General features: G+C 44.7%; 1 protein-coding gene across 4 annotated transcripts; it reads right to left on the bottom strand.

The window, feature by feature from the left end:
* Positions 1-24,416, bottom strand: TCAF2 (TRPM8 channel associated factor 2). 4 transcript variants are annotated; one of them, XM_074588524.1, is made up of 9 exons: positions 24,293-24,416; positions 22,903-23,536; positions 19,683-20,653; positions 17,638-17,732; positions 16,437-16,650; positions 15,350-15,589; positions 13,044-13,381; positions 10,028-10,150; positions 1-172 (listed from the first exon to the last, which is right to left on the bottom strand). In XM_074588524.1, exons 2-9 carry the CDS (start codon positions 23,517-23,519, stop codon positions 95-97), a joined length of 2,676 nt encoding a protein of 891 aa, XP_074444625.1. In that variant the 5' UTR covers positions 23,520-23,536; positions 24,293-24,416; the 3' UTR covers positions 1-94. The 4 variants fall into 4 exon arrangements, with proteins under 4 accessions (XP_074444625.1, XP_074444636.1, XP_074444617.1 ...); XM_074588535.1 differs by lacking the exon at positions 10,028-10,150; XM_074588516.1 differs by lacking the exon at positions 1-172 and having other exon boundaries at positions 8,640-10,150.
* Positions 24,417-27,783: the final 3,367 nt, after the last annotated feature.

Raw genomic sequence — 27,783 nt, 5'->3', positions numbered from 1 at the left:
TGCAGTTAGCACTTGCCCGTTGGTGCTCACCAGCACTGGGAAAGCTTCATCTCCAATGAGCAACAGCTTACACGGATGATAATTTGTTGTGAACTCAAATGAATTTAAATCTCTCACCAGAGAGGCATAGGCTGCTTTGGAATCCATCTGATATACCTCTTGTTAAAGAGTACTGAAAGAGAAGGAAATGGAAGCAATTTTTAGATTAGAAGCTACATTTGAAATGTTTAACAGATACGAGCTATTGACATACGTACCAGCTATGCTGGTCTACAGTCTCAGGAGGAACCTGTATCCACGTGTGATGCACAAATATATAGCCCAGCAGTAAGTGAGCCAGGAAAACATGACAGGAATGAGGAAACTTTACACAGCCACTAGTCACACAATAACCCCAACAGACATGTTAGGAAATGTACCTTGAAGACATAATTCCAGTTAATCCTTTCTGTATTCGTCTGCCTATGAGTGTCTGAATTGGTGTGAAACTGTTTTACAACACTAACACGCCTGGAGTTGTAGAAGAACAATCCAAATATTTTTTTAATTGGATAATGTGTAGACTTCAGATTACTAGGTCTAGCCACAAGCTATTACGTTTCCACGGCTCGATTTTAAGAGGAAGTCTCATGCCTCAGGGAGACAAAGGCCTTCAATTATCTCTATAAGCATAGGGCTTAGTGTTCATCCCACCGACAGAGGTGGAATCGGTGGTGCTCAGGCCATTGTACAGCTGCTGTCAGAGTGGAATTTATTATTAGTCTCATTACTGCCTTGACAGGGTAATTCCAATACGGCAAAGATATTGATCCAGAACATATTTTGAACATGTTGTCAAAATAGTCACCATGTATAGTTTTCTGCTGGCAGTTTCAGCTGAATCCACTAAAAGGTCTTAGTGGCCAATCTCACCTGGGGCCTTCACCCACTTGCCCTGTTTATGGGCCTGGGGGCTTCATTTTGGCTCAGCCCTGGGCCTTCAGATATTGTTGGTGTGCCTGTCTCTAGGCCTGTCTCTGGCCCTGCCTCCTGGGTGGCTCTCACAAATTCATTGTAGGTAGCTTTTCTCCAGGATGGGCCTCGCAGGGGTACGTTGTAGCTTGTCTCCTGTCCTGCCTCTGACCCTCTCTCCTTTTGCTCCTGACTGGACTCCCTGGATGGACACCGGCCCTGGCTCATCCTTTGCCTTGCCTGGGACTGTTGAAGGACTCAGCCACCAGCAGCCAGCTCTGCCTGCAGCGTTCAGACTCCATGGGGCCGTGCCCAGTCCATGAGGGCACTGCCTGTGCTGCCATCACCCTCAGCTCCAAGCTCACTTTCTCTTAGGAGCAGCTGGCCCTTGCTGAGGGACACTTCTCACACCGAGAAGCCAAAGCCTGGCAGAGCCATGGAGCGGCCCTGGCCTCCTCGCTCTCCTCAGCACACAGCGCTGGGGCACACAGCAAAGGGCAGGTGGCAGACTGTAGCTCATTCGAGGGACAGGGACGAGGCCTGACCTAGGCCTGAAAGTCACAAGATAGTGATTTTCATCTTGAGCTAGCTCTGGCTAAACTATTTTATCTTTCAAACCTCTTTCATTTGCTTAATCAGACTGTAGCCTGTAGGGAAAGGTACCATTTTTTCCTGCGCGTTTGCACAGCGCCGAGCACAACAAGGCTCTCACCCTCGCAGGACCCTGGTGGCCTAAAAAGCATAATGATAGCAAATGGCTGTCATCTCCTAGGCTGAACCTCTTTGATTAGGTAAATGCTTTTGCTCTCTTGACTATTCAGTCAGGTGACTTTGGTGAACACCGAAATAGCTATTACTTTTTTTGTTAAGGTCAAGGTAACCTTTTTTTTTACTTTCTATGTAAAACAGAGGCCCTGCATGAACTGCCAAACCAAAGAAAACATGAATCATGTCAAACCAGATCTGTTAATTCCTCATTGAGATCACCCACTTAAGGTTTTTTCCTTCCCTCTGTTTGCTGGGATCAAACTAGAGATGCTGCTGAGCCTTGGTGTTCTCAGAGCAGGAAAAGGCAGAAACCAGCCGCTGAGGGCAGAGCAGCGTTGCACTCACATGCTTTTTAGTGCATGCTGGGTGAGAAAGGCCCCACCTCAGTAATGTCAACAGACTTGGAATAAGAAGTGTCTTTGGCACTGAGGTTGGCCAAGCTATCCAGAATAGAAGGATCAGAGAAAAAGGGCATGGTAGAGGCCATAAATATCAGAGGTGGCTTGCTGTGGAGACTCTTATCTCCCTCCCTGTCACTGATCACCTCCTTATTTTCCGTGTGCCTTAGCAGAGTTTCCAGGAGGATCTGCTCCATGATCTTGCCAGGCAGAAAAGTGAGACTGACTGGCCTGTAGTTCCCTGGGTCTTTCTTTTTTCCCTTTTTGAAAATGAGGGTTATGTTTCCCCTTTTCTAGTCAGTGGGAACTTCACCAGACTGCCACGACTTTTCCAAGTGGCTTAGCAACTTCATCTGCCAGTTTCCTCAGGACCCGTGGGTGGATTTCATCAGGTCCCAATTCTGCCTGGGTTTATTTACAGCCAACTTCACAAGGCCATATCCCTAACTAGTACCGAATATTGTGCACCTGCCGAGCCCTTTTGGTGATATCCAACACTGCTCTGCTGTACATCTTGGTCATCCTGTTTATCTTTGGGCCTTCCACTGCTAATGGGTCATCTCAACCACACGTCAGCTTCTTACTTGAAGGCTGGAGCATAGCCATAGTCTGTCTACATCAGTGCGCACACCAGTTCTGCACCTAAGCTCACAGAATTGCATTCTATGCTCCTGACTATGGATCACAGGCTCACCAAACTTTGCATTTCAGTTTCACTTATGTAGAGGTTCTTGGCATTTGTGGGAAAAGAGTGATTTATCCAGTCCCATTGAATTCCACACTCCAAGCGATTCTCAAAAAAATAATCAAGGTAGCCAGTGTACTGGGCTCAAAGGCAGTGATACCGAACAACCTTAGGACTCGGAGGAAGAAATAGGTCCAAAGACGCAAGTAGCTGAAGTACATGTTAGTCAGATGAAGGAACGACATAATGGGAGAGCCCAGTCTGATGTTCTATCAGCTTTTTACCTCCTGGGCTCTTATTTCACCACCTCCTTTCACCTCACCTAGTGGCCGTGCAGGACAAAGTCAAGACTTCTGGTTTGCAAGCACTTGTGCTCTCAGCCAGACGCCAATATTCTTTTGTATTTTTCCCTTACCAAGGGCTTTTCAGTATAAATAATTACCAGCTGTTCTTCCTAGTTGTCCAGGCACATAGCCTATCTAAATTATTGGCAATGCAGGAGATAATCCAGTGCCACACAGTGGGGACAATTTTTACTGTAGAGGCAAATGCAGAAAGTAACAGCTATTGATTAATTTCTGTAGCCCGGGGTTTCAGTAACATCCCCTGCTTTCACCCCTTTATAAGGTAGGTCCAAAAAGGGAAGACAGGCAAACACTGCACACAAGAAAGATAATATCAGATACTGCAGGATGCAATTCATTTAATCCACTACTGAAAAGAAGTCTTGTGTAAATTGTGGATTTTTTTTTTCATGAAAGCCCACAGATTTTAAGCAATGCAAACTATCAATAGACGTTGGGTGACACGACATACCTATTGATAGGCATTTACCAGACACCAGTCTCTACACTCCGCAGAATTCTGTTTATTTTGGAATAGATGCTCACTGTTATGAAAGGCAATTTAAGCCAAAAAACAATGCTCTCATTTGGCATGATGATTGCAGGGTAAGTAAGGAAGTTCCCTCAGAACAGGCTAAACATCTGCTGTCCCCTGTGGCCATTCTGCAATGAACTCTTGTCAGTGTGCATGTTTCCGTCCCGCCCTGCACAGGCTTTAGCCAAGCTACTCCTTGCACTTGTTAACTCCCACAGAGCTCTGTGCTATGGCAACTACTAATGAGCAGCCTCCAACGTGCTCACAACAGTTTAAAGCTGGCTCTGGCTTGCATATGCTCCAGTTCTACTGGTAGATCTCGACATAACCTGTACCACAGAGCCAGCGCCTTTGTCACAGCCTGCACATCCAACGCAGCGCTTTGCCTCTGAAACACTCCCACAAGGGACCTTTTCTTCAGTGCATCAGTGATCAGAACACTTTCTTCTCAGTTGTATGATTTTTTTTCTGAAATCGCAGTCATAATAAAGTTCCACTTTCAAGGTTCTACATCTGCATGGTTGAATCTGCATTATCATGGCGCAGAACAAGGAATAATTAATGAAAATAACCCAGGTCTCTACATTTCCCTACAGGGTGTTAAATGCCAAGTATGCCTGATCTGAAAACATCCACATATCTTGAATTAAGTCACGGTATACTTTATGGAAAGAAGCCACCAGTATCTTAGTAATGAATGATCATAGTTTATACTTCAATGGCTATTTCCGATCCAATAAAGTACATGTCTACACATATAATAAAATCTCTGTCTCTTACATACATTATACCTCATGGTGAAGTCACTTATTTTCACTTCTCTCTCCTAACTTACTAAAACAATTTCATGTTTCATACTAGGGCAGACAAATTTAAAGTAAAATAATGAATGCATAGTTTATAACTGAACAATATCAAATTGGGAAAGCGTATGCACATATATGCAACAAATTCCATTTCTAATTATATTTATACCTGGTTGTCTTTATACATCTACATACATACAAAAATTTATAGCAATGCTAAACCAATGTTATTTAAGTTGCAAAAAGTAAGACTGCCAGATTTAAGGGTGCCATTCCAATGTAGTGCTGCCTGATTGCCCCTCTCTGCTATATCCTGAATGAGTTTTATCTTGGGAAGAAAAAAGCACGTCAGATGACAGAATTTAAAACTATGGTTGCGCATATATAGGAAGTCTGATAATTCCTACATTAAGCAAAGAGCTTTTGGTGGAAAAAGGGGGATCTGAGGTAATACATGCAATGGAAATAACTTATTACAAAAATAAACGTGTAATGCTGCAATATATTTCAATTGCATCATAATGTTTTATATTCTATGGTTCCCACGTAGCAGTCTTTTTATGCTAAATGTACTTTTTTTTAAATAAAATAGAGAAGGCACACAGCCCCACACAGCAGTGCCTTTGAGCGTTTGATTGATAAAAAGAGACTGTATTTAACGAAACAATTCAGGAGGAAATACAGAGTATATTAAAAAGGTCAGAAGCAAATGATGGTGGATAGTGAGCAGAGCGAACAGACGAAGCAAAACTCCATGTAACTGCAGTGCAGAGAACAGCAAAGGGCAGGATGAGAAAGGGGAACTGCATTTTGTAACTGGATGACTGAATCGGTTCAGCTTCCGTTCTGACCCAAAGACTACTTAATGGTCTCTGTATAGCAGACCTCCATTGATTTCAGAGGCTTTAGAATTAGGCACTGTGTTATTGCTCTTGTTTAGTTCAAACATATGATCGAACCAAACAAATGGTAGGGTCTAAAAATAATGCTTACATCTTCAACAGTGTTTCTTTGGGCTTAACGGAAGGCTGGTCACCTGCAGGAGAGCTGTAACTTGCAAATAGAAAATGCCTATGGACTTTATTAAAAGTTGTTGATAAGGTTTTTTTAAAGGCAACTCTGTAAGTCTCTCACTGGCTCCTCCCTTTCCTGTCCTGCATTTGTACCACAGGGCAAGTGGCACCAAAGGTGAGAACTTCTCTAACGGGGAACCGCTGCGCGATGCGGTGTTTACACCAAAAAAAACTGTTTCAAAAAATATTGTGCAAAAGGAACTGTATTTTCTCAAATAAAAGAGCCATTCCTGTATTCCAGAAGAGTTTTATTTAGGGAATACTGGGGCCCATTCAAACTTCGGTTCATTCATATAGCTTGTGCTCTCCACAGTTCCACCTGACTGCCCAAAATCTCTTCACCTGCAACAGGCTTCTTTTCTTTCTTCTGTAGCCTTAGGCTGTCAACTACTAAATTACTCAGCAAGCTTTTTTATCCCACTCCTAATCCCACAGAACTCTCTGGACCCCTAATACCCCAGTGCTCTGCAATGGAAATCCAACCTCTGCTTGCTCTGACAGTAACCAACTCATATTGCGTGTTTTCAAGTGCCGCTTTCAGTCATTCATCCTCTCCAGCCATCATTCCCCATTCTCATGAACATTCAGCTGTCCTATTATTGGCATGGTTATACTATGCAAAATTGAGTGGGAAGAGACTTCAAGTCCGCGAGACAGGCGCACGTGGCACTGAACACCCGAGGAAAGTGATCAAAAAAATCATATATGTCACTGCCATACTGCAGAGTTCACTTGCTTTCATGCTAAGGTGACAATTCATCTTACCAACCTTAGAGAAAAAGAGAGACCTGCAAGGGGCAAACCCCCTTCGCTGTCTTAGGGGATGAATTGCTTTCTGCAGATGCCTGCAGAAGGTCCTGCCTTGTCCCTAAAGGAAGCCTTGGGTGAGCAACTCAGATTGAGAAGGCGAACTTTTGGAGGCCTAAACCAGGGCAGACGAATCCCATTTTAGCTATGCTTCATTTATGGGTTACTTCCTGCAGCTGCTGCTGGAGAATCAAAGGCTAAAATAATCAATACAAATAGCACAACTTTCTCTGGTTGTCTAGCCAAATTTTGAGAAATCAAAATGAGCAGAACCTGTTATTAAATTAGTGGCTCATTCAATGCCACTGAGTTGTTTACTACCAACAAAAGAAAAAGCCATGTTTGAAAATAATTTGCTGCTAGCCAGTAAGCAGTTAACACAGAAGTAGTTAATAAAATTGACAGAATCATTGAAATTCTATTTCGCGTTTGCTCTTGGAGTGGTATTGTGCCTCTGTGTGTTTCTCCAACCATCACAGCAAATCTGACACTTTACCTACTGGTGAAATCACCATTAGCTTGATAATAAAAGGACAGTCATTTTCAGACCTTTGTTGGGCTTCAAGCTCCCTACTAGCAGAAGGGAGTGTATAGCAGTAGCAGGCAACTTTCCACTCAAAGCAAAAATGTAAAAATGAGGCCAGTACTTCTACATGTAACTTGAAAACCTCACCAGTGAACCCATTCATCCTTATTTTATCAAAGCTCGAAAATCCTGTTTCTGTTTTCATTTCTGCTAAGGTCAATGTGGCCTACTAATCTATTTTACTTTTTTTCCACTTCAGCTCCTGCTCAGATCAGCCTCAGGTGTGTCCTGGGATTTTCCCAGACTGCATGCTGCTCTGTGACTGATGCTTAAACTACATTTTCACAGAAATTATTAACTGTTTCATGTTATTTTGCAGTCTGTCTCTGTGACAGGCTTGAGATGTGGGCCTATGCCAGCATCATGAAGGTCAAGAAGGCCAAGGTCCTGCTCCCAGGTCGGGGCAATCCAAAGCACAAATGCAGGCTGGGTGGAGAATAGATTGAGAACAGCCCTGATGAGAAGGACTTGGGGGTGTTGATGGATGAGAAGCTCAACATGAGCCGGCAAGGTGTGCACGCAGCCCAGAAAGCTAACCACATCCTGGGCTGCATCAAAAGAAGCATGGCCAGCACGTTGAGGGAGACGATTCTGCCCCTCTACTCCACCCTGGTGAGACCCCACCTGCAGTACTGTGCCCAGCTCTGGGGCCCCCAACATAAGGAGGACATGGAGCTGTTGGAACGAGCCCAGAGGAGGGCCACAAAGATGATGAGAGGGCTGGAGCACCTCTCCTGTGACGACAAGCTGAGAGAGTTGGTGTTGTTCAGCCTGGAGAAGAGAAGGCTCCAGGGAGACCTTATAGCAGCCTTCCAGTGCCTAATGGGGGCCTACAGGAAGGATGGGGAGGGACTCTTTATCAGAGAGTGTAGTGATAGGATGAGGGCTAACAATTTTAAACTGAAAGAGCGTAGATTTAGATGAGCTATCAGGAAGAAACTTTTCACTGTGAGGGTGGTGAGACACTGGAACAGTTTTCCCATGGAAGTTGTGGATGCCCCATCCCTGGAAGTGTTCAAGGCCAGGTTGGATGGGGCATTGAGCAGCCTGGTCTAGTGGGAGGTGTCCCTGCCCATGGCAGGGGGTTGGAACTAGGTGATCTTTAAGGGCCCTTCCAATCCTAAACCATTCTATGATTCTATGATAACATTTTCTTGGTTTATTGCTACAATCTCAGTTTGGCCTTTCTGCCAAGCTTTTCTCTGATTTATGCTACGTTGCTTTCTTTTTAAATTTTATGGAGGAGAACAGACATCATTCTGAGGGTGAAATTAATTTGAGTTAGTACAATTTTGAATTGCTTTACTATGTATGCCTAAATATTTCAGGCTGCATTTAGAGCTGGTGTAAATAAATTGTAGCTTCTCCACTGGAATCCCTATGGTTGAACTAATCCATCCTAGCCCAGAATCCAACCCATCACCTTTTTCTTTTGTCTTTTTTTCACTGAAGTATTTCAAGATCCATTTTGTTGTGCATTCATGAAAAAGAAGTAGATCCTGACATACTTGGGTAACAGATCTGAAAATATTTTAAGCACTTTTTTAATATACCCGAACTCAACTCTTATTCATTAAACTCATTAGGCGTGAAATTTGCTTCTGTAGATCAGGTCTAAATCTTTATAGCATGTAAATTTTCTTCTGAATCTTCAAACCAGGACAAAAACAGTACGAAACACTGTCTAAGCTATGATTAGCCTCTGCATTTATTTTATTGGAAGAACAACCCATATGAGTAGTAAATAAGAATGGAAAGACAATTTAAAAGACAATGCAAAATATTAGGCCAATGAATCACAGGGAAATCAGAACCTTATCTGAGCCAGAACAAGGATGAAAAGCTGCTGTAACAAACCTTTGGGTCACTTCTATTTAGGCTTTTTTTTTGTGGGCATAGAGACATGCAAGTAGGACCACACACACAACCTGCAAGTCCACAACAATTGTTTTATTTATTGCTGATACATAAGGAATGGGTTGGGACTGGTATGCCATTAGGCTAAGCATTAACATGGTTGCCAGCCCTGTGGAATCACCAGTGTGGTGTGCTAGCCAAGCAATTATGTATGAGGTGGGAGAAAGATTTAACTTCTTTTGCTCCTTGGAAAAGCCTGGTCCTCTGCCTTGATGAACTGCTGTCTTCCTCCTGTCTGCTACCTCATGCTGTCATGCCAGTGCCTATTTTTTTAACCTTTGATGAGTCCACGAGTTAAACCACTACTGACTACAATCAAGTCACCTCCTCTTTGTTTCCATTCTCCAATCTTGCATGGCGTGTATCATGCTGTCAGGCTATAGTAAGAGAGTCAGCTACGATTTACATAATTGACTGACTTACATAAAGCTGGGCATTGGGTCACAGAGTCATACAATGTAGGAAGACATCTACAGCATTTCACTATTAGCTATGTATTATATAAGCTGTATATAAGCATTATAAGGTCATTTTCATGAGGGTAGGTCTGGAAGTTCTGCATAGTTAGAGTGATTAAAGATTAGGGATTTTAGGGTAATCAAAACCATAGTGAAAATCTCACGTTAGTGAAATTATAACTGAAGAATACAACACTGTGGAGGCTACTATTTGCTTTACAGACCCATATTCTATTGGTATTGTCCTTGAGATCACTCCAGTGACTGCTCCACCCTGAAAATTTCCATTTCATCAGAGAAAAGTTCTGCAGGAACTAAATCTACTCAGAATTACATTCCTCCTGAAGTGAAGAACACAGAACAAAGCTCATTATTTAACCCTTCAGAAGATGGCTTAGATGATTGCTGAGCTGCACACAAGTTTCTGCTGAATTTCTGTTGGGGTTGACCTCTGTTGACAGCGGGAAGCTAAAGAATTTAGTGTAAAGCTAAAAGCCTGTGAGCTATCATACATGACACAAGGAGAAAAAGATAGCCCATAGCTAGCCTGAGAATCAAAGTTTCGATATTTTTCCTTCATGGTCTATAGGATCTCATTGGGTCCTCTTCCCAGCTGGGTAAAGAGGACAGTTCCACAGACAGCTCTTTCTTGATAGGCCAACCCCAGGCTGTAAAAAAAGGAGCCAGGTTCTTATTCACCTTCTGAGAAAACTTCTGTGCCCACAAGTTCATCTTAGAAGCGTTGTCTTTTGGGGTGGTGGAGATTTTCTGGTAGTCAAAGAAGAGTTGGGTGAAGGGGTCCCAACCAAACCCTTCCTGCAACTGATGGAGAAGAATACAGTGTAAAAACAAGGAACTTCTCGTTTCACTGACATTATTCCTGTGTTACAAGCAGTAAAAAATTCCATAGGTTTCTGCAGCGTCTTTTAGAATAAATGTAAAGTTAGATGAAGGCATCCAACTTTCAGGCTGCAGAGCATAATTTACAGCACTAGAGTACAGAAAAATACACCTTCCCATTACACTGGCCCACCAAAAGAAACGGAGATGAAAGATGCATTAGGAACAGCCAGAAATATCAGCCATCAACTATACAAGCTGCTTGTTTGGGCAGAAGAAAGCTTCTTGTGCAGTGAAAAAGCATCAGAGAGGACACTGACAGAGAACCTGGAAGGCAGCAGCCCAGGAGATCAAGGAGTAATCAGAAAACAGGAAGGAGAGACCGTGAATAGGGCATGATTTGGCTAGGAATAAGAACAAAAGGGATTCCAATAGAAAAACTGCTGTTGCATGAGAAAAGAATTTAAAGGAAAGAGGGAGGGGAAGCCTATGTTGTTGCTCAAGATGAAGTTAATATGAAAAGCGACTTGGAACAACAGCATGGCAGGATGCAGAATGTCTACCCTATGTCCACAGTTCCTTACCAAGCCATGACCTACATCTCACTTTCTGATACTAAATAGATTGACACTAAATTGCATTCCAGAAATCCTCCATTATGCTGGAAGAGCTAAGCAGGAACCAGCACTTCTACATTAAGCAGAACAAACAGGCAGGTTATCTATTGCTGATAATCCCCTATTGATACGGAAATTCCAGGTTTGGGGACTAGCTATGGACTAGGCGTTATGTTTTTGTGAGAAAGCTGGAGAGCCATGAGGAGGCTGACTGGAAGGTGGGAGATGAAACGGCCAGGTCAAAAACAGGATGCAAACTTATACTGGACGAGGCTCCACACTGTTAGGTTATGTCTGAACTGCAGAATGCATCCCAGACAATTCACAACTCCTTGTCACATGTCCACACTGAAAACTGTCTGTTCCTCCCCCGCTGCCAGTTTTCTATGGGAAGAAAACACAGGTACTTGTGGGGGTGAACTGCTGGACATCCTGGACAACTCAGGGAACCAGTGCTTTGGAGCATGCCGCAAGTGCTTCTTCTTCCTTGTCTAGACAGACCCTGGGAGGTCTCTGACTTTAATCCAAAGCAAGCGGTGAGAAGGTGAAGACAGAACAGTAGAGACAGGAGTTTTGTTGTTCCATTTAAATCTGTAAATCTGTTGGGTCAATTAGCTAATTTTCTAATTGTTCTATACTCTTCTTTGCAAGATCTGTGTTACAGGCTTTAGTGACCACTCTGGAGAGGTAATCCAGGCTGAACTCTGAGAGATGGTATGCTCCATCAGCCAACGGCAAGACAAGAGGACACTGTGCTGCCACGCAAGTGTAAGAACCATACTGGAGCTGGACCTAAAAAGGCCTGAAGATCAATGCTGAAGCCTTCCTGGATTGAAGGAATGTGAAAAGCATCTAAATGGCAGCCAAATGTGAGGCTCAATGGAACATAGAAACCATTCCATAGAAAAAAAAAATATAGCTGCTATAGGGGCAGTATACAGACAGAACTGCAATTGTTCTTTCATGTCACATTTATCCCAGCAGTCCTGTCAGGAGCCAGATAGGAGACAGGAGATCCCAGCCTATAGGGTGTGGGTGAGGCAGCATGGCAGTGGCCAAACTGGTAAGGTAGTATGGGGAAAATTTTCATTTCCCCTTTTGAAACTGTTCCGCTCTGTATAACTATTTTGGTATTCGTTGCACCAGAGAAAACAGATGTTGACTTTTCAGCTTGATGATTCGGGCACTCCTCTGGGATGTGAAAAAATCAGGATCAATCTCCTCCAATAAATATTTTGTTGTTCACATAAGATGTGAGAGCTCCTAGACAAGGGGGCTGAGAGATACTCACAACAGTCAGTAGCTTACGCCATCATAATGGACATTCACCTTAAAGTCCCCAGTGAAAATCATGTTGAGTGCTCTCTCCATTAGACTACTAGTTGCTACAGGGAAGAAAGGGAAAGGGGGAAGTGACAGATCAGGCTGCCCAGAGAGGTGGTGGAGTCTCCATCTCTGGAGACGTTCAAAACCCGCCTGGACGCGCTCCTGTGCAACCTGCTCTAGGTGACCCTGCTCTGGCAGGGGGGTTGGACTAGATGATCTCCAGAGGTCCCTTCCAACCCCTATCACTCTGTGATTCTGTGAAGGAAAAAGTCTCTCTCACATCTCTCACATGCTTCCAAAAAGAATGCAGTTTAATCTAGGACATGGTTCATGCTTTAGAGTCTCAACAATGGTGAGGGATCAAGCTACATGTGCAAGAGGATAAGCTGAACCCATCCCCTTGCCACTTGATGGACTACACTGGCTCCACTCAGTGCATTGGCTGATACAAACACCCTGCTCTTTTTAATATTATGTAAAGAGGAGCCTAGTCATGTATCTCACCAGGATACTGCTAGAAGCCTGGCTCTTCTAGACACTTTACAATGCCAAGAGGTTTTTTTGGCCAACTAGCCCAATGTCCCACAGAAAATCTGCAGCAGGTTAAAGAGCTGTGCCCAAATTTGATCATCCTTTTCCCATGCTGTATAACAAGAAGCAGTTCCTGCTTCTCTCCTAGGGAAAAATATTAATATATTGAACTAAGCTCTCTCCTGAGCAGCTAAGTCCCAGTCTGGCAAAGGAAGGTTTGCAGGAGACATCAGCAACAGATGCTCTATCTGTATAGATAGAGTGCTTTCCGGACCCAAGATGAACCCAGATTGTAAGCAAACACTTGAAAGGCATGACAGCTACAGTCACCAAGCTGCAGGCATCCTTCTGATACAGGCTTCACTGACTGCACTAAGAATACACCCACTTTTCCCAGTTACCTGCAGGTATGTCTCCAGAGCAGTCCAGACCTCCCAATCCTTTAGTTTAGCGCCTTTCTTCAGATACTCTCTTATCCTTGCCTCCCGACACTGTGACCTGAGCGCCTGATGCGCTTTATGCCTGGGAATCCCCAGCACGTTCTCGTGAACATAAACAGACCAGAGGTTGCAGGTGGCCTCTGTGGTATGAGGGGGAAACTCCCACGCTTTCTGCTGTTGATTGTGTCCCAGTTCATGAACAGGACCCCAAAGACCAGTAGTTTGCATGTGCTTCATGTCTAACATCTCCTTCACTGAATCCAGGTGGCCCATGATGGGGTAGCCAGCATGCATCCAGCCTGCAGGAAAGACAGGTACCAACACGTAAGTGCTCACTCCAGTGCCTGTTAGACATAAATGACTATTTTTTTTTTCATTTCTCTAGTGCCTTTCCTCCATGTCACAAACCACACTGTATAAATGACAAATCTTTCCCTTTGTGAGAAAAGGAAATACTACAATTTTCACCCTAACAAATAGTCAAATAAGTAATGTAAAGGTAGTACCGAACTATCAGTTAAGCACAGTTTCCCCTGCTTTCCCTTGGAAGTGGTGGAATCACCATCCTGGAGGTATTTAAAAGACGTGGTGCTTAGGGACACGGTTTAGTGGTGTGTTTTGGCAGTGTTAGGTTAGGTTGGGCTTGATGATCTTAAAGGTCCCTTCCAACCTAGACAATTCAATGATTCTATACACATACGCTCATGGTTGGACTGAGGCTGAGAATTCAGGATGAGGGAAAAAGCCTGACCATTGCCCAGAATACACCTGAACTCTTACAAACTGAGCACAGATAACGCCAACCCAACCATGTAGTAATGTGATTCAGCATCCTGGCAGAGCTTGAGTGGATACTGCAGGCCTGCACTCCAGTAGTCAGCAGTGTGGATGAGACACACGGAAGTCACAGTTTGTCATCCCAAGTGATGCAAAGCTTGTCAGGCTTAAGCCTGTTCTAAACCTCACTGGATAGCTATACTATAAACAACTTCCCAGCATCATGCTAGGCAAGAATCCTGCACTGCAAGGGATTTTACTGATGTCTCCTTGGTGTCCCAGATTTATCCTTCTTCTAGAAGATTCACAAAGCTTCATAGAAGAGTCACCTCCCCAAACTCAAACAACTACTGTAGGAGGAGATAAGTAGCACTTTACACTCACTATATAGAGAGCCTACACAGCCGTATTTGACTGAATACTAAGCTTATAGACTACCCAAGTTGGAGAACATGAATGGCAACGCCCCTTCCACAAGAACTAATTAAGATCTTGAGCTCCCTCTTTTTTAATAAGAGGGATGCATGCATTTAGCAGCCACTGGCACCCAAAACATTCAGGTCCAGAAATGTGAGTGAAACCATTTAGTCCACACAAAACTGAAGGGAAATTTGTGTCTGCAGACTATGATCTTTTCAACTGGCATTTGCTCAGGATAACAGAACTTAACACTCCCAAGATGCGCAACAAATTCTTTCCATGTGGCTTAGCAAAGGCTTAGAACATCAGGGTTCATGCCAAGTGCTTGTCTCATTGTGGGATGATGAAGTTAAGCAGTCTATTTTGAAGAACAATTGAACAAAACTTGTATCGCAAAGTTCCACATTTACCACCTAATTTGACTCTAGATCAAATGCACTCAGTTCACAACTTGAACAGCTGGGGTGGGGGAGCATCAGCTGCAAAACTATTAACTTAAGGGCTTTGACGGTGATATTGGTTCAGCTTCTCCATTGCCATCATCTCAGGCACGTCTTTTTGGGCTAAGTTTTGCCCACAATAACCTTTGTGCAGCCCGTCTCCAGCAGGTAGGCACACATAGGTTTAAAATGTGTGTGAGACGTGTGAGATGTGTGAGAACAGTCCTGTGGCTGAGGCAGGGAAAAAACAGAAATCAGGTCGCCATCTGCCAGCTGTACTGACTCTGCAGTGCATTCAAGAGGGAGAATGAGTAACTACATGTGAATCAAAGCCACTGCAGTCAGCAGCTCTGCCTCTTAACATGCCCAGGCAGAACAGCTAAGTGAGACAACACCAGTTTTGAGAGCAGGGAGGCATCTGAAAGGGTCAATATGTTTTTTTAAGCCCCAGCTCACCATGCTTCCATCCTGACAGAATAGCTCACACTTACACAAGGGTCACAGTCATCTGACACCTTATGTATGTTTCTAGTCTGGTTTTAGCAAAATACCCTTGAAGGAACAGACACTTCTGCTAGAGGCCACTTTGCCTCTTAGCCACTTGAGAAGGCCATATGGCAATGTACCTACCAAATGAGATCTGGACATCTGTTACAATCCTCTCTGGCCTTGGAAATTTTGTTGGTATGGCTGCCAATTTGCTTATTGCCACCATGATCTCATTCCACAGGGTCAGCAGTGGCTCTGGGTTCTCCATGTGGCGGATGCTGTCAGATGGCACTGTCAGGATGAGATTGTCAACAGCAAGTTCTGCCCAGGGAGCAGGGTAGTGCCGGATACAGGTCTTCCACTGGCTTTCACAGGTCTCCCCTACATTGACAACAGAGAAGATCAGTTAAACACAGCTCTGACTTTTCAGCACAGTTCTAAATGTCAAGCTGGGAAACCACAAGTTGGGAAATTATCTTGGAAAACAGTATGTGTTAGTTGTGTGACTGGGGGTGGTGGCTGTTAATTAGTTAATCCTCATCCTGTGCTTGGGAAATCTCCTCAGGTTCTTTTATGGATGGGAAACAGAAAGGATTGGCATATACCAGAGCAGTAACGTAGCAAGAACAGATCCCTGTTTCCCATCTGAGAACAAGAAGCATCAGGCTTCTCCAGCATCCCTTGATGATCTCATTTCTTCTTCTCCATCAGATATTTGCTATTTCATGTAACAACCCTGGTTTTGTTTAGTTTGCCAGAAGAGCAAGAAGAAATTGTATACAGAAAGAAAAGAGAAACTGATGGAAAGCACGGGAAATTCATCAGAGATTTACTGTAGGGACTGGAGATGGCCATAGAGGGGCACAGTAAAGCAGGCAGAGCACAATGCAAGATTTGCTGTGGCAGAGGTCAGGCGGTCTCCCTCCAACACAACGAATTCCATCGGAAATGACAACTCCAACCTCAAGAAATGTCAGTTTGGACAAATCCTGCCCATTTTGTGACAGCTCCCTTACCTACCTCCTGCTATGTAGCAGGCACAGAGTGATTAAGTGGCTTACCCAGAATCCCAGAGGACAACAAAGCAAGGAAACTAAATCTGGGATATTCCTAAAGTATTCCAAGTATTCCTAAACACAAGTATTTCTAAGACATACCTTTCAGTCACAGAGAGAGCAGCATCTGTGAGCAGCACTAAGGAGAAAGGCACCAAGGTAAACAAACCTACCAAGCTTGAAGAAAGGAGCTCTGACTGCCCCTTCTACCGTGATGGGCACTTTCCCCAGGATGCTGTTTGCTGGTACTACGATGTAAATGAGGCCACCCCAGAGGCAGGAAATAGACTGTTTCTGGCAGGCAATATCACAGGTGCGTATTACCACTGGGGCCCGCTTCAGCTCTGTGGCATGAGAGAGATCATCCGTGTGACACCCAATCTGCACCTGGAAAACAGAAGGGTAGGAACAGCTGGTCAAAGGGCTCTGAGTGCGACCTGGCAGACCAACCACAACACTCCGAGTCATCTGCTGGCAGCACTGTCCTTCCAGGGCACGCACACAGAAGCGGCCTTCTGACTCCAGCCTCGTTCAAGCTTTCTGCCTGTAGTGACCAGAAACAGCAAATACAATGAAAAAAGCTGGTGAAGTTCAGTGTTATCCCTGTCTCAGACAGTGTTAGAGCAATGCTCCCATTACTGCTGGGTCAACTACATTCTTCACTAGCAGTTCAGGGTACTGCAGGACTTCTTTCACTGCACTGTACTTGCATTGATCATTCCTTCACCAGCGTCAGTCACATCCTGTAACATAGGAGGTGGAGAGAGGTGATTACTGCTGGCTTCTTTAATTGTATCTCGTCCTTGGTCCTCATACAGTAGCATGTGACGGCAGGTGACAGCAGGATCAGACAGAAACACCTGAGTAAACTTTGCATTTCAGCTGCAGGGAGCTCTCTGCAAAACATATCCAAGCAGGTGAGCATTTATCTGCTTCATACTTTGCAGAGAACAGGATGACAAGCAACTCGTTTATACCTGATCTGGATACATCTACATAAGCAACAGTGACAGCACTGTGAAAGTACCCTATGAGACATCTAGAGAGCCAGAACTAAGTCTGGTGCATAGAAGGGCTCAAGTACTCATCTTGGGCATGAAAATCACCTTGATCAGTTCTCTTTGCACGATAAGAAAACACATACAGCTGCCTTCAGGCAGCAGCCATACTCAATTATCCTGCCAGCACACAGAATAAGAAGAATGCAACAGAAGAGTGGGAAACGTGAAAAATTATGACAATGCACTGAAAGTGCCACAGGGTGGCAGCAGTAGGAAAGGATTGAAAAGGCAGCAAAACCGATGAGAAAAGCCTTTTTGCAAGCTATTTTTGAGTGCTCACCTGGCAAATACATCGGTGTAAACAGAAGCTTACCTTCAGACCAGCACTGACCACCAGGCAAGGGAATGTTATAACTGCTGTGTGCCCTTCAGGGAGGTAGAGTCCTGTACTCCTCCAGGCTGTCTTACCTAAAGGTAGGAGAACACGGTTCTCAAGAGTCGAGCCCTTCTTTGGCCTGACTTTATGGATTCTGGAGATTTTAAGCTGCAACAGCACAATATTCCATCCTTTTCTTTTCCCTTGCTCTACAGTCACAGAACTGTTTCACGTTTTACCCAACCTGTCAGAAATAGTTTTAAAGCAATAGGGTAGAAGTGTGAACAAGATCATCACACCATTAGCAAGCAAGCCCACCCAAATTTGAACTTCTGAAAATGCCAAGCTTAAATGTGTTTACTAGTATCTTTTAAAAATAATACGAAGAAAAGAAACCAAACCCCCAACACCTCCTCCTCTCCTCAGATCCTCTTACCCTAAAGCCCTCATAAGAGGTGCATACTGAGGTGGTATTAAACACCGTTGAAGTTGTAATGGTCATAAAACATTTCCTAAATAACTGACTGACATTGACATCGCATTTTTCCTTACTGACTGGTCCAGCACATGCTGCAGCCTGCATGAATTCCCGTTTCTAGCTAACTGAAGTTATAAGAAAGCCTAAAAGGACTGTCTTATGCTAAATGTAACTGTAAGATGGGGTACTCCACCATACCACTACAATTCAGCATGTTTCTAGGCAGTCTTCCCATGGAAATGTAAGTCTCCTCTGCCTAGATCTCTGCAAAACCTTGTGATACACAGTGCAAAACTGATCCATCTCTACTGTACTGATGAGGCAAAATCTACTCCCTAGTTCTGACATAAAGTCTACTCAAGCATATTTCAACACAAACACAAAAAGTCCTAAAAAACTGTCATAAACAACCTCTCCCATCCTCCAAGAAAGGAGGACCAGTTTTGTCAAGCAAAACCTAACCCAAGGAAAAATGCAAATTAGACCATATCACTATGTTTCACCAGTTTATCTCAGTTTTGCTGAATTTGCACCAAAGTTAGTTTTGAAAGGGTGCTCAGGGTTTGACAGCATTTTTTTTTGTTTGTTTATGTGAAATGACACAAAGTCTGAGTATTTTTGGTCAAGCAAAATACTGTGTTCCGTCCAATGCATTCAGTTCAGCCAATGCTAACGATTTTCCCCTTTTGTCCTGACTCATTAGTGTTAAAACAACTTTTCTCTCTGCATATCCTCTGCACTCAGACACTGCGACTCCAGAACAATCTCCTTCATCTCATTAGAACAGTTTGCAAGCAACTCCTTTCAATGATATTCCAATACAAAAAAAAAAATATATAAAGATTAATCTGTTCAGGGGATAATACCTTACTAGATGAATTTTACCTAGAGTTTAAACATATCAGTTGTGAGCAGGAATCTCAGCAAGGTTGTATAGGTTTTTTTAAGCTTAGACAAATCATTCAGGGTGTAATTACCAAATACCTTGGCGCCAGTGATGGTGTCAGCCCAAGAGGTTCCCACCATGCTTCCAGCCTCTTGTTTTCACCCCCAAAACCAGACTTTCACTCCATCAGTTATGCTAACACAAGTTGTGAAACCATGCTATAACTCAGGATGAAATCATCTAGATAAAAAATAAACCTTTTGTTCCTAATGCCTACGTCTTCGTAGGATGGCCTCACAGACAGCTAGCACAACTATGGTGAGAACAACCTGCAGTGCAGAGCCTGGATTTTCTCAAGGAGGCTTTCTCGCCCAAGCCGTTGTGCTGTGCAAGTACCCTGCGATGACTCTGTCAGGTGGTTCTTCTCCCTCGAGTGCCTGTGCACGAACAGCGAGGAAGCAGGACTTGCACAGGGTGTGTCAGAGAACAGAAATCGGGGCTGGCAACAAAAGGAGCCTGTCTGCCACGACACAGACGTGAGCCTCCTCACAAGTCCACAGTGAAATTGCACATCTGTCCTCATGTTCAGACATATACAGGAACGTGCACACTGAGGATGGGTGCCCCACTGATCCCAACAACAGGATGCATCAAGAGGAAGGGAGATACACTCCTCACCTGGGTTTGTGCCATCAATTTCCACAGTGATGGGGAGGGCACAGACCCCAGCAGCAGATTTCTGCACTAGAGCTGCACTGTCCGTCATGGTGAGGGACAGCTCGGTTGCCATGCAGAGAAGCACTGCCTCTTTGGAGTTGCTCTTGACAGGGCAGTGCCTGCTGACGTGTGGGATCCCACTTCTCTGAAGCACTTTGGTCAGGATGCGGTGGAGCGAGGCATATGCAGGGCAGTCGTGGGCTGGGATGTGCAGAAAAGCAGCGCAGTCTTGTGCTAGCCTTTGCAGCCAGTCCTTCAAGGGGGCCTGGAGCTCCTCATGCTTGTCTACATGGCTGTTGAAAAGAGCGAGCGCCTTGCGGAAGTGGTAGTGCTCCCCAGACCCCACGGCTGGGTGCTTAGCTGCCTGGCCGCTCTGCCCCAGGATGCTCAGCCCAAAGCGGTTGAGGATTTTGTTGCCAGGATAATTTGCCACAGCAGCTTTGCCATGGTTCTGGGAAGCCCAGTACCAGGCCTGGCCTCCAACCAGTAGGCCACCTCCCTCTGCCACAAAAGCATGAAGCTTCTCTGCCTCTCTGTCGCTGTAAGAAGAGCAGCAGTACACGCTGATGTCACCTGTCAGCTGTGACACCTGTGACTTCACCTCTCCCTGAGAGAGGAGGCTACACAGTTTCTTTAGGCTGGCATCCACGCCCACCAGCCCCTTTCTCCCAGCATCCAGCCAGCGGACAGCATTGAGCACGAATCTGGCTAGCTTTGGGGAGAACAGCTGGCTCTCGTGGGTTGCCACCACAACACGACCTTGGCCATAGCGCGCTGCAGCTAAGAGGCAGCAGTGCGAGCTGTCCAGGCAGAGCGGGAAGGAGAGTACACCGTGCACCAGCAAGATGGAAGGTATGCCCCCTGTCACCAAATCCAGCTCCGACACACCACGCAGGAGAAACTCAGCATCAAGGCCGAGGTTCGCCTGGTGCCTGCAAAAACAGAAGAGGTCCAGGTTAGCCCTCATCTTAGAATCCTTTCCACAAAAGGCCACCTTGTCCATCCCTGCCTCTTCTTCCTCCCTCAACCTAGTAAGTCATGTTGCCAGTTCTTACAGTTAAAAAAATAAATCCATCAATACCTCATTTTTTCTCCTTTTAAAGCCTCAGATTTTGCAGCCAAGTAAATCTGTAAGAATCTCAGAACTCATTTAAAAAAAGAGAGAAAGAAGAGGTCAAAAGGAAGTTTCTAGCCCTCTGACTTTGAAGAGCAGCTTGAAAATCTAAATGCATTGCAGAAACTCAAGAATCAGAAGACCTTTCATATTTTTTTAAACTGCAAATGATGTGTGAAGCGGCACATCTCTTACAACAGAAACTTTCTCCATTTACCCCACCCTAGCCATTACTAGTTAGGGCAAGCCCAAGAGATTTCTGTCTTCTCCCAGACTCTGCCACCACTGAGACCTGAAGAAAGCACAGCTAGGCCAAATGGGCCAGATGGACAGGCACACAGCTAGGCAAATAACAAGTTACTAGAAAATGAATCAGGGCCCTAACACATAGTCCTCACATCAGATTATACTGTGCAGAAAAACATGTTGAATTACTCTCATTTGATTTGTTTACACTTTCTCCTGGTTCTGCGAAACACAGTTTTCTCCCAACACCTGGAAATAATCTGTTGTTACACGGCCATTGCAGCCAACTCAATAAGAATAAATGATGCTGCCATTCTGCATGCCCATAGAACAGGAATTAAATCTGCAACTCTCCTTTGGTTATTAATTTACTGAGACCCTTTGTCACACAGAGTATACGCTCAGGCATACGGCACAGCACCTGCCTTAGAGTGCAGTCTGATTCTCTGTGGGTTAAGCAAAGGCCAGCAGGAAGGCCCAGATGCACAGAGCTGTTGTGTTGCACGGAAATTACATATTTCTCTGGGGCTCTGGATCCAATCAAAACCACCCTAAACAAGGTGTAATTCACCATCAGCTACCATTTAAAGTCTTGTTAACTGCTATGTAATTTTTCTCTTCTGAATTGTCCACTTCTCTTCCTCTTCCATGCTCTGTGCATGAGGCAGTGGGAACATGCCCACGCACTGCAAGTGGGAACAAGAATCGATCAGCAAATTTTAATGAAGTAACTTCGTTTGTTATCTGTGTCCGAAGCGCTTTGCTGAATTCAACAGCAGAGCTTTCTAGTACCTTTTTTGGGAAACAAACTGAGCATCCAGAGAGTATAAAATCCAATTATTTTGTCTGAAAATAACAAAAATTTAGTATTACATATGCACAAGGAAAGAAAAGGCTGTGAAGGAAAGACTTGCACGGAATTTTATTGTAATTGTTGCAGCTTGCATTGCAGTGAAATGAAGCTGCCACACAGAGGAAGCACAGCAGCACTCATGCTCCTTGGAGAACCTGCCGCACCTTGTGTAACTCAGCAGAAAGTGGGTGAAGCACAGCATGGCACACCTGCCCGCAAGGGGAGGTGGGGGAAGACAGCAGAGCAACGCCAAGGACTCTGATGCCTGCTCTGCTGCGCAGTACGAGTTATAGCAGCCTTGACTTTTACACCTACTGCTCCAGTATCCAAGGGGCCAGGCTGGAATCCCAAATGAACCGGGGCACCAAGATTTCCTGTCCACAGCCCATGTCAGAAGCTGAGAAGGGAGGTGTCACCCAGCCCACCCCCTCAGCTCTGCACCTGCCCCTGGGTTTCACCTGCAGAAGGCAAATTTCTGCAAGGAACTGGTTAAACAGGTTTGGCAGCTGCCAGCCAGAGCCTTGCCCAGAGGGCTGGCCTGGCGCTCCATCTCCAACCTGGTTTTGAACTGTGGGACAGTTGCCCTGAACATACACGTCTGGGGAGAGGGAGTAACTCTTTTTACTCCTCCTGTCCCTGCCCCCATCTTGCTGTGTGTGCACACTTAGTCAGACAGACTGCTATAGAAGATGGCTCCCCTTGTTTCTTTCCCCTTGAATGAATTCCCCAGGCCTGGTCCAGCTGCCCTGGAAGCAGTCAAAGACACCATTCTTTCCAATTGCAAACAGCAGGAAGGTCCCCCTTAAATTGGAAGACAACAGTTGCATCCCATCCTGGCTATTAAAGAACCATCATTCACCATCATCCTTATCTCTCACCTCAAGAATCTTCTATAAACACCTCACCTGCTTAACCTGAACAGTTGTTTCAGTTGTTTCTGAACTACAGAGAGTAGTTCAGATACTCACGGGACAATTAAGGGGATCTTGGAAATTTTCTTGGCAACTTTGAAGATGCCTTTCTCCACAGTGTTTCCTGTGAAGTACACACCAGCCACGCTGGTCACCCGGTTCCCAGGAAATTCAAACAGAACCTTCTCCTTGCCGTGTTGACTCGCCCAGTGCCAGGCCTGGCCGCCAATGAGCAGCCCTCCACCCCTCTTTACAAAGCCGACCAAGTCTTTTGCCTGTGTGCTGTCATAGGCATCCATACAGTACACCCCCAGGGAGGAGCTGAGCTCTGCCCCAGCCTGTACTTTGGTGCCAGCCCCGAGCAGCAGCTGGGAGAGGGAGTCCAAATGAGGATGGACTCCAACCAGGGCCTCGGGGGAAGGCTTGAGCCACTCCGCAGCATTTCTGAGGAACTGGGAAAACTTGGAGTCCTTCAAGATTCCCTCATGGGAAACAACCACCATCCGGCCCTTCCCATACTGTGAAACGGCGATCAAAACCTGCTTCTTAGAGCTCACAAGCACAGGGTAGGCATCCTCTCCGACAAGTAGCAGCTCACAAGGAACAAAACTGCCAGTGAAGTCCCATGGTCCAACACCATCCACTAACAGCTCATAGGTGGCAGAAGGTTTCATCTTCAGGTCACTCTTATCTGGTGGAAAGAAGACCAACATTCACTGGAGTATGGTTCAGCAATAAAACTGTAACAATTCTGTGGGGTCCCTTCTGGGTTGTCTAGTAAGAACTCCAAACAAACAGGAAGCATTTACTGGAAGGGGCTTTGTGGACACAAGTTTTGGATTTTTTTTTCTTGCTTGGCTCTGTTATCACACTATTTAAACACATTTAAACAGATGTGACAAATATATGAAGATGATGGAGGAAAAGAAAGTGACTGTTTCAACAAATTCGGCTATGCACCATAGAGGAGAACCAGGAAATAAAGGTACTCACTTTCCCACTAGCAATTTATTTGGAGAGGGAAAGTACAGAGAGTCCAGGAAAGAAAATCAGAAGACCTTATCAACATAACACACGGCATAATTCAAACATGCAGTTCACATTTTTCTTCCTAACTGGATACATACAGAACTACACACAGTTACTGCAAGAAGATATTCTGAAGTTGTACTTTTCTATCTCCATTTAGGCACTATAAGCCCTTGCTTAGTATTAAGAGGTGCTGCGAGCGGGAGGAGAGTCAGCAGAAATGGTGAGGACAACCAGCCCCCTGAAATAACTGTCATTTTAAATCACATAGTACCTAGGAGAGCAGGTCTGGGCACAGGAGATTCATGCCCTAGTTCCCTGCTCCAACTGCCTCGTGATCTCAAGGAAATAATTTCCCTTTTCCGTAGCTTTGTTTCACCTATTTTCCCATCTATGAAGTAAGGAAAGTGGTACTGACCTCATTTGCCAAGACTTCTGATGTCTATGGGTGACGCGTGCTCTATTTAGGCTCCCCCAGCTTGAAAGTTTGGCAAAATTATCTTCTGCTGAGCTGGGGCTGCTGTGACAGTGCAAACAGGAAGGCTCTGAGGTAGAGAGTATGCCCCGGTCCCACCCAGTTCCTGCCATTCAGGATTCACAAGGCTGACTTGGAGCATAACGCCTACGGCAACGGAAGGCGCTGCTCTGGGGCAGGCCTGGCCCTTTCCCTGGCAGCATCCCGTGCAGCGTTCTCTGGTCTTTGCGTGCATTTCATATTTGGCTACCCTGAGAGCAAATCCTTGGCATGCAAACACAGGAAAATTGAGAAACCCTGGAGAAGTAGCATTCTTGATTTGTATTTATTTGTCACAAGCCCCAGGGTGCTCAGAAACAGCAACCTGATCGAGAATGATAGTTTCATTCCCATTGCTTATCCTCTGGATGTGCCTTGAAGCTCCCGTTTTTGACCCGAACCCTTGGGAGATCCACTGTTGTTTTACATATGCTTCCAGAGTTGAAGTTGCTGATTAACGTAGGATAAAAACTACATTGCCCAGTAATTTAGTGCTTGTTTGCTGACTTAGTCTGAATCTCAGCTTTGTTTCCCTGGGTTTGAATAAGCCCTACATTTAAAGGCAAATACAAGATCTAAGTGGTTTAGGTGGTTTGCCAGGAATCACGCCAGAGAGCAGTAACACAGCTTGGGAAAATACTGAAGTTTTTTTCTGGTGGCTTCTGTGGATTTGATACTAATGTACCTATGTACTGATACACTGACCATGGTGTAGGGGAGGGGAAAATCAGGTGCATAGTTTCATCAACTTGTACTCTACCTGAGGATTACCCTACAGGACTAGGTTTGAAGTAAATTCAGTAAAAAAAAACCCTGACTTTTTAGCCCCCACCCTTCTTCTTATCACAGAATTTGGAAGCTAACATCTTAGATTCTGGTTCCACAGAAAGATGGGTGCTGTCTGGCACTCATCCAGAAAAGGAAGTGGCTGTCTTGGGAAGGATTTTAACTCTCTTAACGGAATGCAATTATCACCATATAACAGAAATCCCAATTTCTATGTAATCACAATTTCTCCTTTACCATTGTATTAACAATTTCAGTATGGAGAGAAGGAAGGAAGTATACTCATTAGACCCAGAGCAGACGTAACTACAGGCAAACTCCTCTTTCTAGAGAGAGAAGGGAGAAGACACAGCAGGGAAAGAAAACACCGATGTCTAACAAGAACTGCAGGAAGGTGCAGAAGACTGAGCTGTATGTCCGTTGCACCAAGCAGGAGGAAACAGCAACTAGCTCTGGGCACACACAGACGTAAAAGGAAGATCTTGGCTCCTAGCTGCCTCCCTTCTTAATGCAGAAGTGCAAATTCTCCATGGCAGTGTCTGGAAAAAGTCTCAGACTCTCAATTTCTTGTCTTTCCTCCTGCCCCTTCCACCTCCCACCTCCAGACAGTTCCCACGCCCTGCAGAGTTGAGAATATTGAGAGTAGATATTGGAACATACATTTACAAATCCTGCTACATGACTAATTCTCTCCTAGCCTTTCTTCTATCTCTGGAAAAGGGACAAAAACATGATAGGAAGGTATTTGGGCTCCATTAAATGCAGATTTAAGATTCCATCATCTGCTGTCCAGAGGCCATCACATCGAGGCAAAAGGGATGTGGATAGGGTAGGAAAAGAAGGAATATCCCTTGGTCCACTCAGGAATATCTCTGGGAAACAGGTGATTTCAGGGGCTTTAAGGGTGAATAAGGGAACATACTTTGTGTGTCAAGTGCTTAGTCACTCTGGGGGGAGTCCTTAAAGGTCCCTGTAAAGCCTGTAAGGATCTCTATGAGTAAAAAGTATGGGGTTGAGCAATATCTCAGACGAGCAGGGCAAAAGGCACCGGACAACCACTGAGGTGGATCAGTTGTTAAGAACACAGGCAGCTTAAGTGAGTGAGCAAGACACAATTCCTAGGGATTTGGCTGCTCTTCCTAAACAGGGGGTCCCTTGGAGTTCCTGGTCTTTCCTCTCTTCCCGATTTACAGTCTAGCTGTCTGCACAGTAACCAAGCACCAAGTATTCTGAGAAGTCTGTAGGCATAAAGAATCGGTGGGCTCTTGCTTAACATGTTTATCAACAAATTGAGCAAGGAGAGGAATGCTGACATGTGGCATTTGCTGAAGAGACAAAAGTACTTATATTCATTCTGTCTGTTCGTTATCAACAAGGTTTTAAACTGAAAGAGGGTAGATTAGATTGGATATAAGGAAGGAATTTTTTTATGATGAGAGTAGTGAGACACTGGAATAGATTACTCACAGCAGCTGTGGATGCCTCATCAGTGAAAGTGTTCAAAGTCAGGTTGGACAGGGCTTTGAGTGACCTGACCTAGTTAAAGATGTCCCAGTGGGGCAGGAGGGTTGGACTAGGTGGTCACTGAAAGTCCCTTCCAACCCGAACCATTCTGACTCTCTGATTCTATGACTCATGGGCTGTGTAGCACAAATGCAAATTTAACATACATAAAAGCTGCAGGTCTATTTCAAAGTGTACTATGGCATATTCTTATAAAGAAAGCCAGTGTCTACACTTCAAGAATAAATGGCTCTAGAGATGGCTTAAGCATACAAGTAAGAGCCTGGTCTGATGTTAGGGCAGTAACATGCTCAGGCTCTGCCCTGTTGGAGGATCAGAAACTTGGTCTTAGCCAGTGTGTGCTCACATATGAACAGCATCCAGGGCAACTGTGAGGCTGGACTACTTGAAAATGGGCTAAAATTTGTGTTAACCTGAAAATGGAGACAATGACTCACTCTCTGGACTGATTATCTCAGGTATGTTCTGCATGCTTCTCCACCTTTTTCAACACCTGTGAAAGCATAAGCACCACGAAGCCACCGATGGAGTAGGCGAAAGCAGAAACCCATGAAATTTAAAGATCAAGCAATGTGCAAGAAGGGTGATGATATGCAGCAATAAATTCAGGTGTAATGGATTGCACGCAAAAGAGAATGTCCACTTAAACTTGGACAACAACCTTTCTTAAAGAACTGCTCAAAACTATGGTAAAAGAAGGCACCTAGTGGAGATCATAGAATTTTTAGAGTTGGAAGGGACCCATAAGGATCATTGAGTCCAACTCCCTGCTCCTCACAGGACTAGCTAAAACTAAACCATATGACTAAGAGCGTTGTCCAGACACTCCCTGAACTCCAACAGACCTGCTGCCATGACCACTTCCCTGGGGAGTGCCTTCCAGTGATCAATCACCCTCTCAATGAAGAACCTTTTCCTAATGTCCAAGCTGAACTTCCTGCGATGCAGATGGAGAAGTGGGATTGAGAAGTGGGAGGCAGGCAAGCAAGAAAGCTTACATGGGAAAGACAAAGTTGGAAAAAAATACATCAAAAAAAGCCTTTTTAATGTCACATAATGAAAGTCAAAGAAACAAAGCTAAATAC

The sequence above is a fragment of the Larus michahellis genome, chromosome 1 (assembly GCF_964199755.1).
Source record: "Larus michahellis chromosome 1, bLarMic1.1, whole genome shotgun sequence".
NCBI classification, from domain to species: domain Eukaryota; kingdom Metazoa; phylum Chordata; class Aves; order Charadriiformes; family Laridae; genus Larus; species Larus michahellis.
The sequence above is the reverse complement of the archived record's forward strand: the minus strand, read 5'-3'. Positions and strand labels throughout refer to the sequence as shown.

Coding starts and splice junctions, on each gene's coding strand:
- TCAF2 (XM_074588508.1), bottom strand. CDS start 23,558: ATGTTGGTCTTCTTTCCACCAGATAAGAGTGACCTGAAGATGAAACCT. Junction 20,654..22,902: donor AAGATCCCCTTAATTGTCCC/GTGAGTATCTGA, acceptor CTGTTTTTGCAG/GCACCAGGCGAACCTCGGCC. Junction 17,733..19,682: donor AATTGATGGCACAAACCCAG/GTGAGGAGTGTA, acceptor TCCTACCTTTAG/GTAAGACAGCCTGGAGGAGT.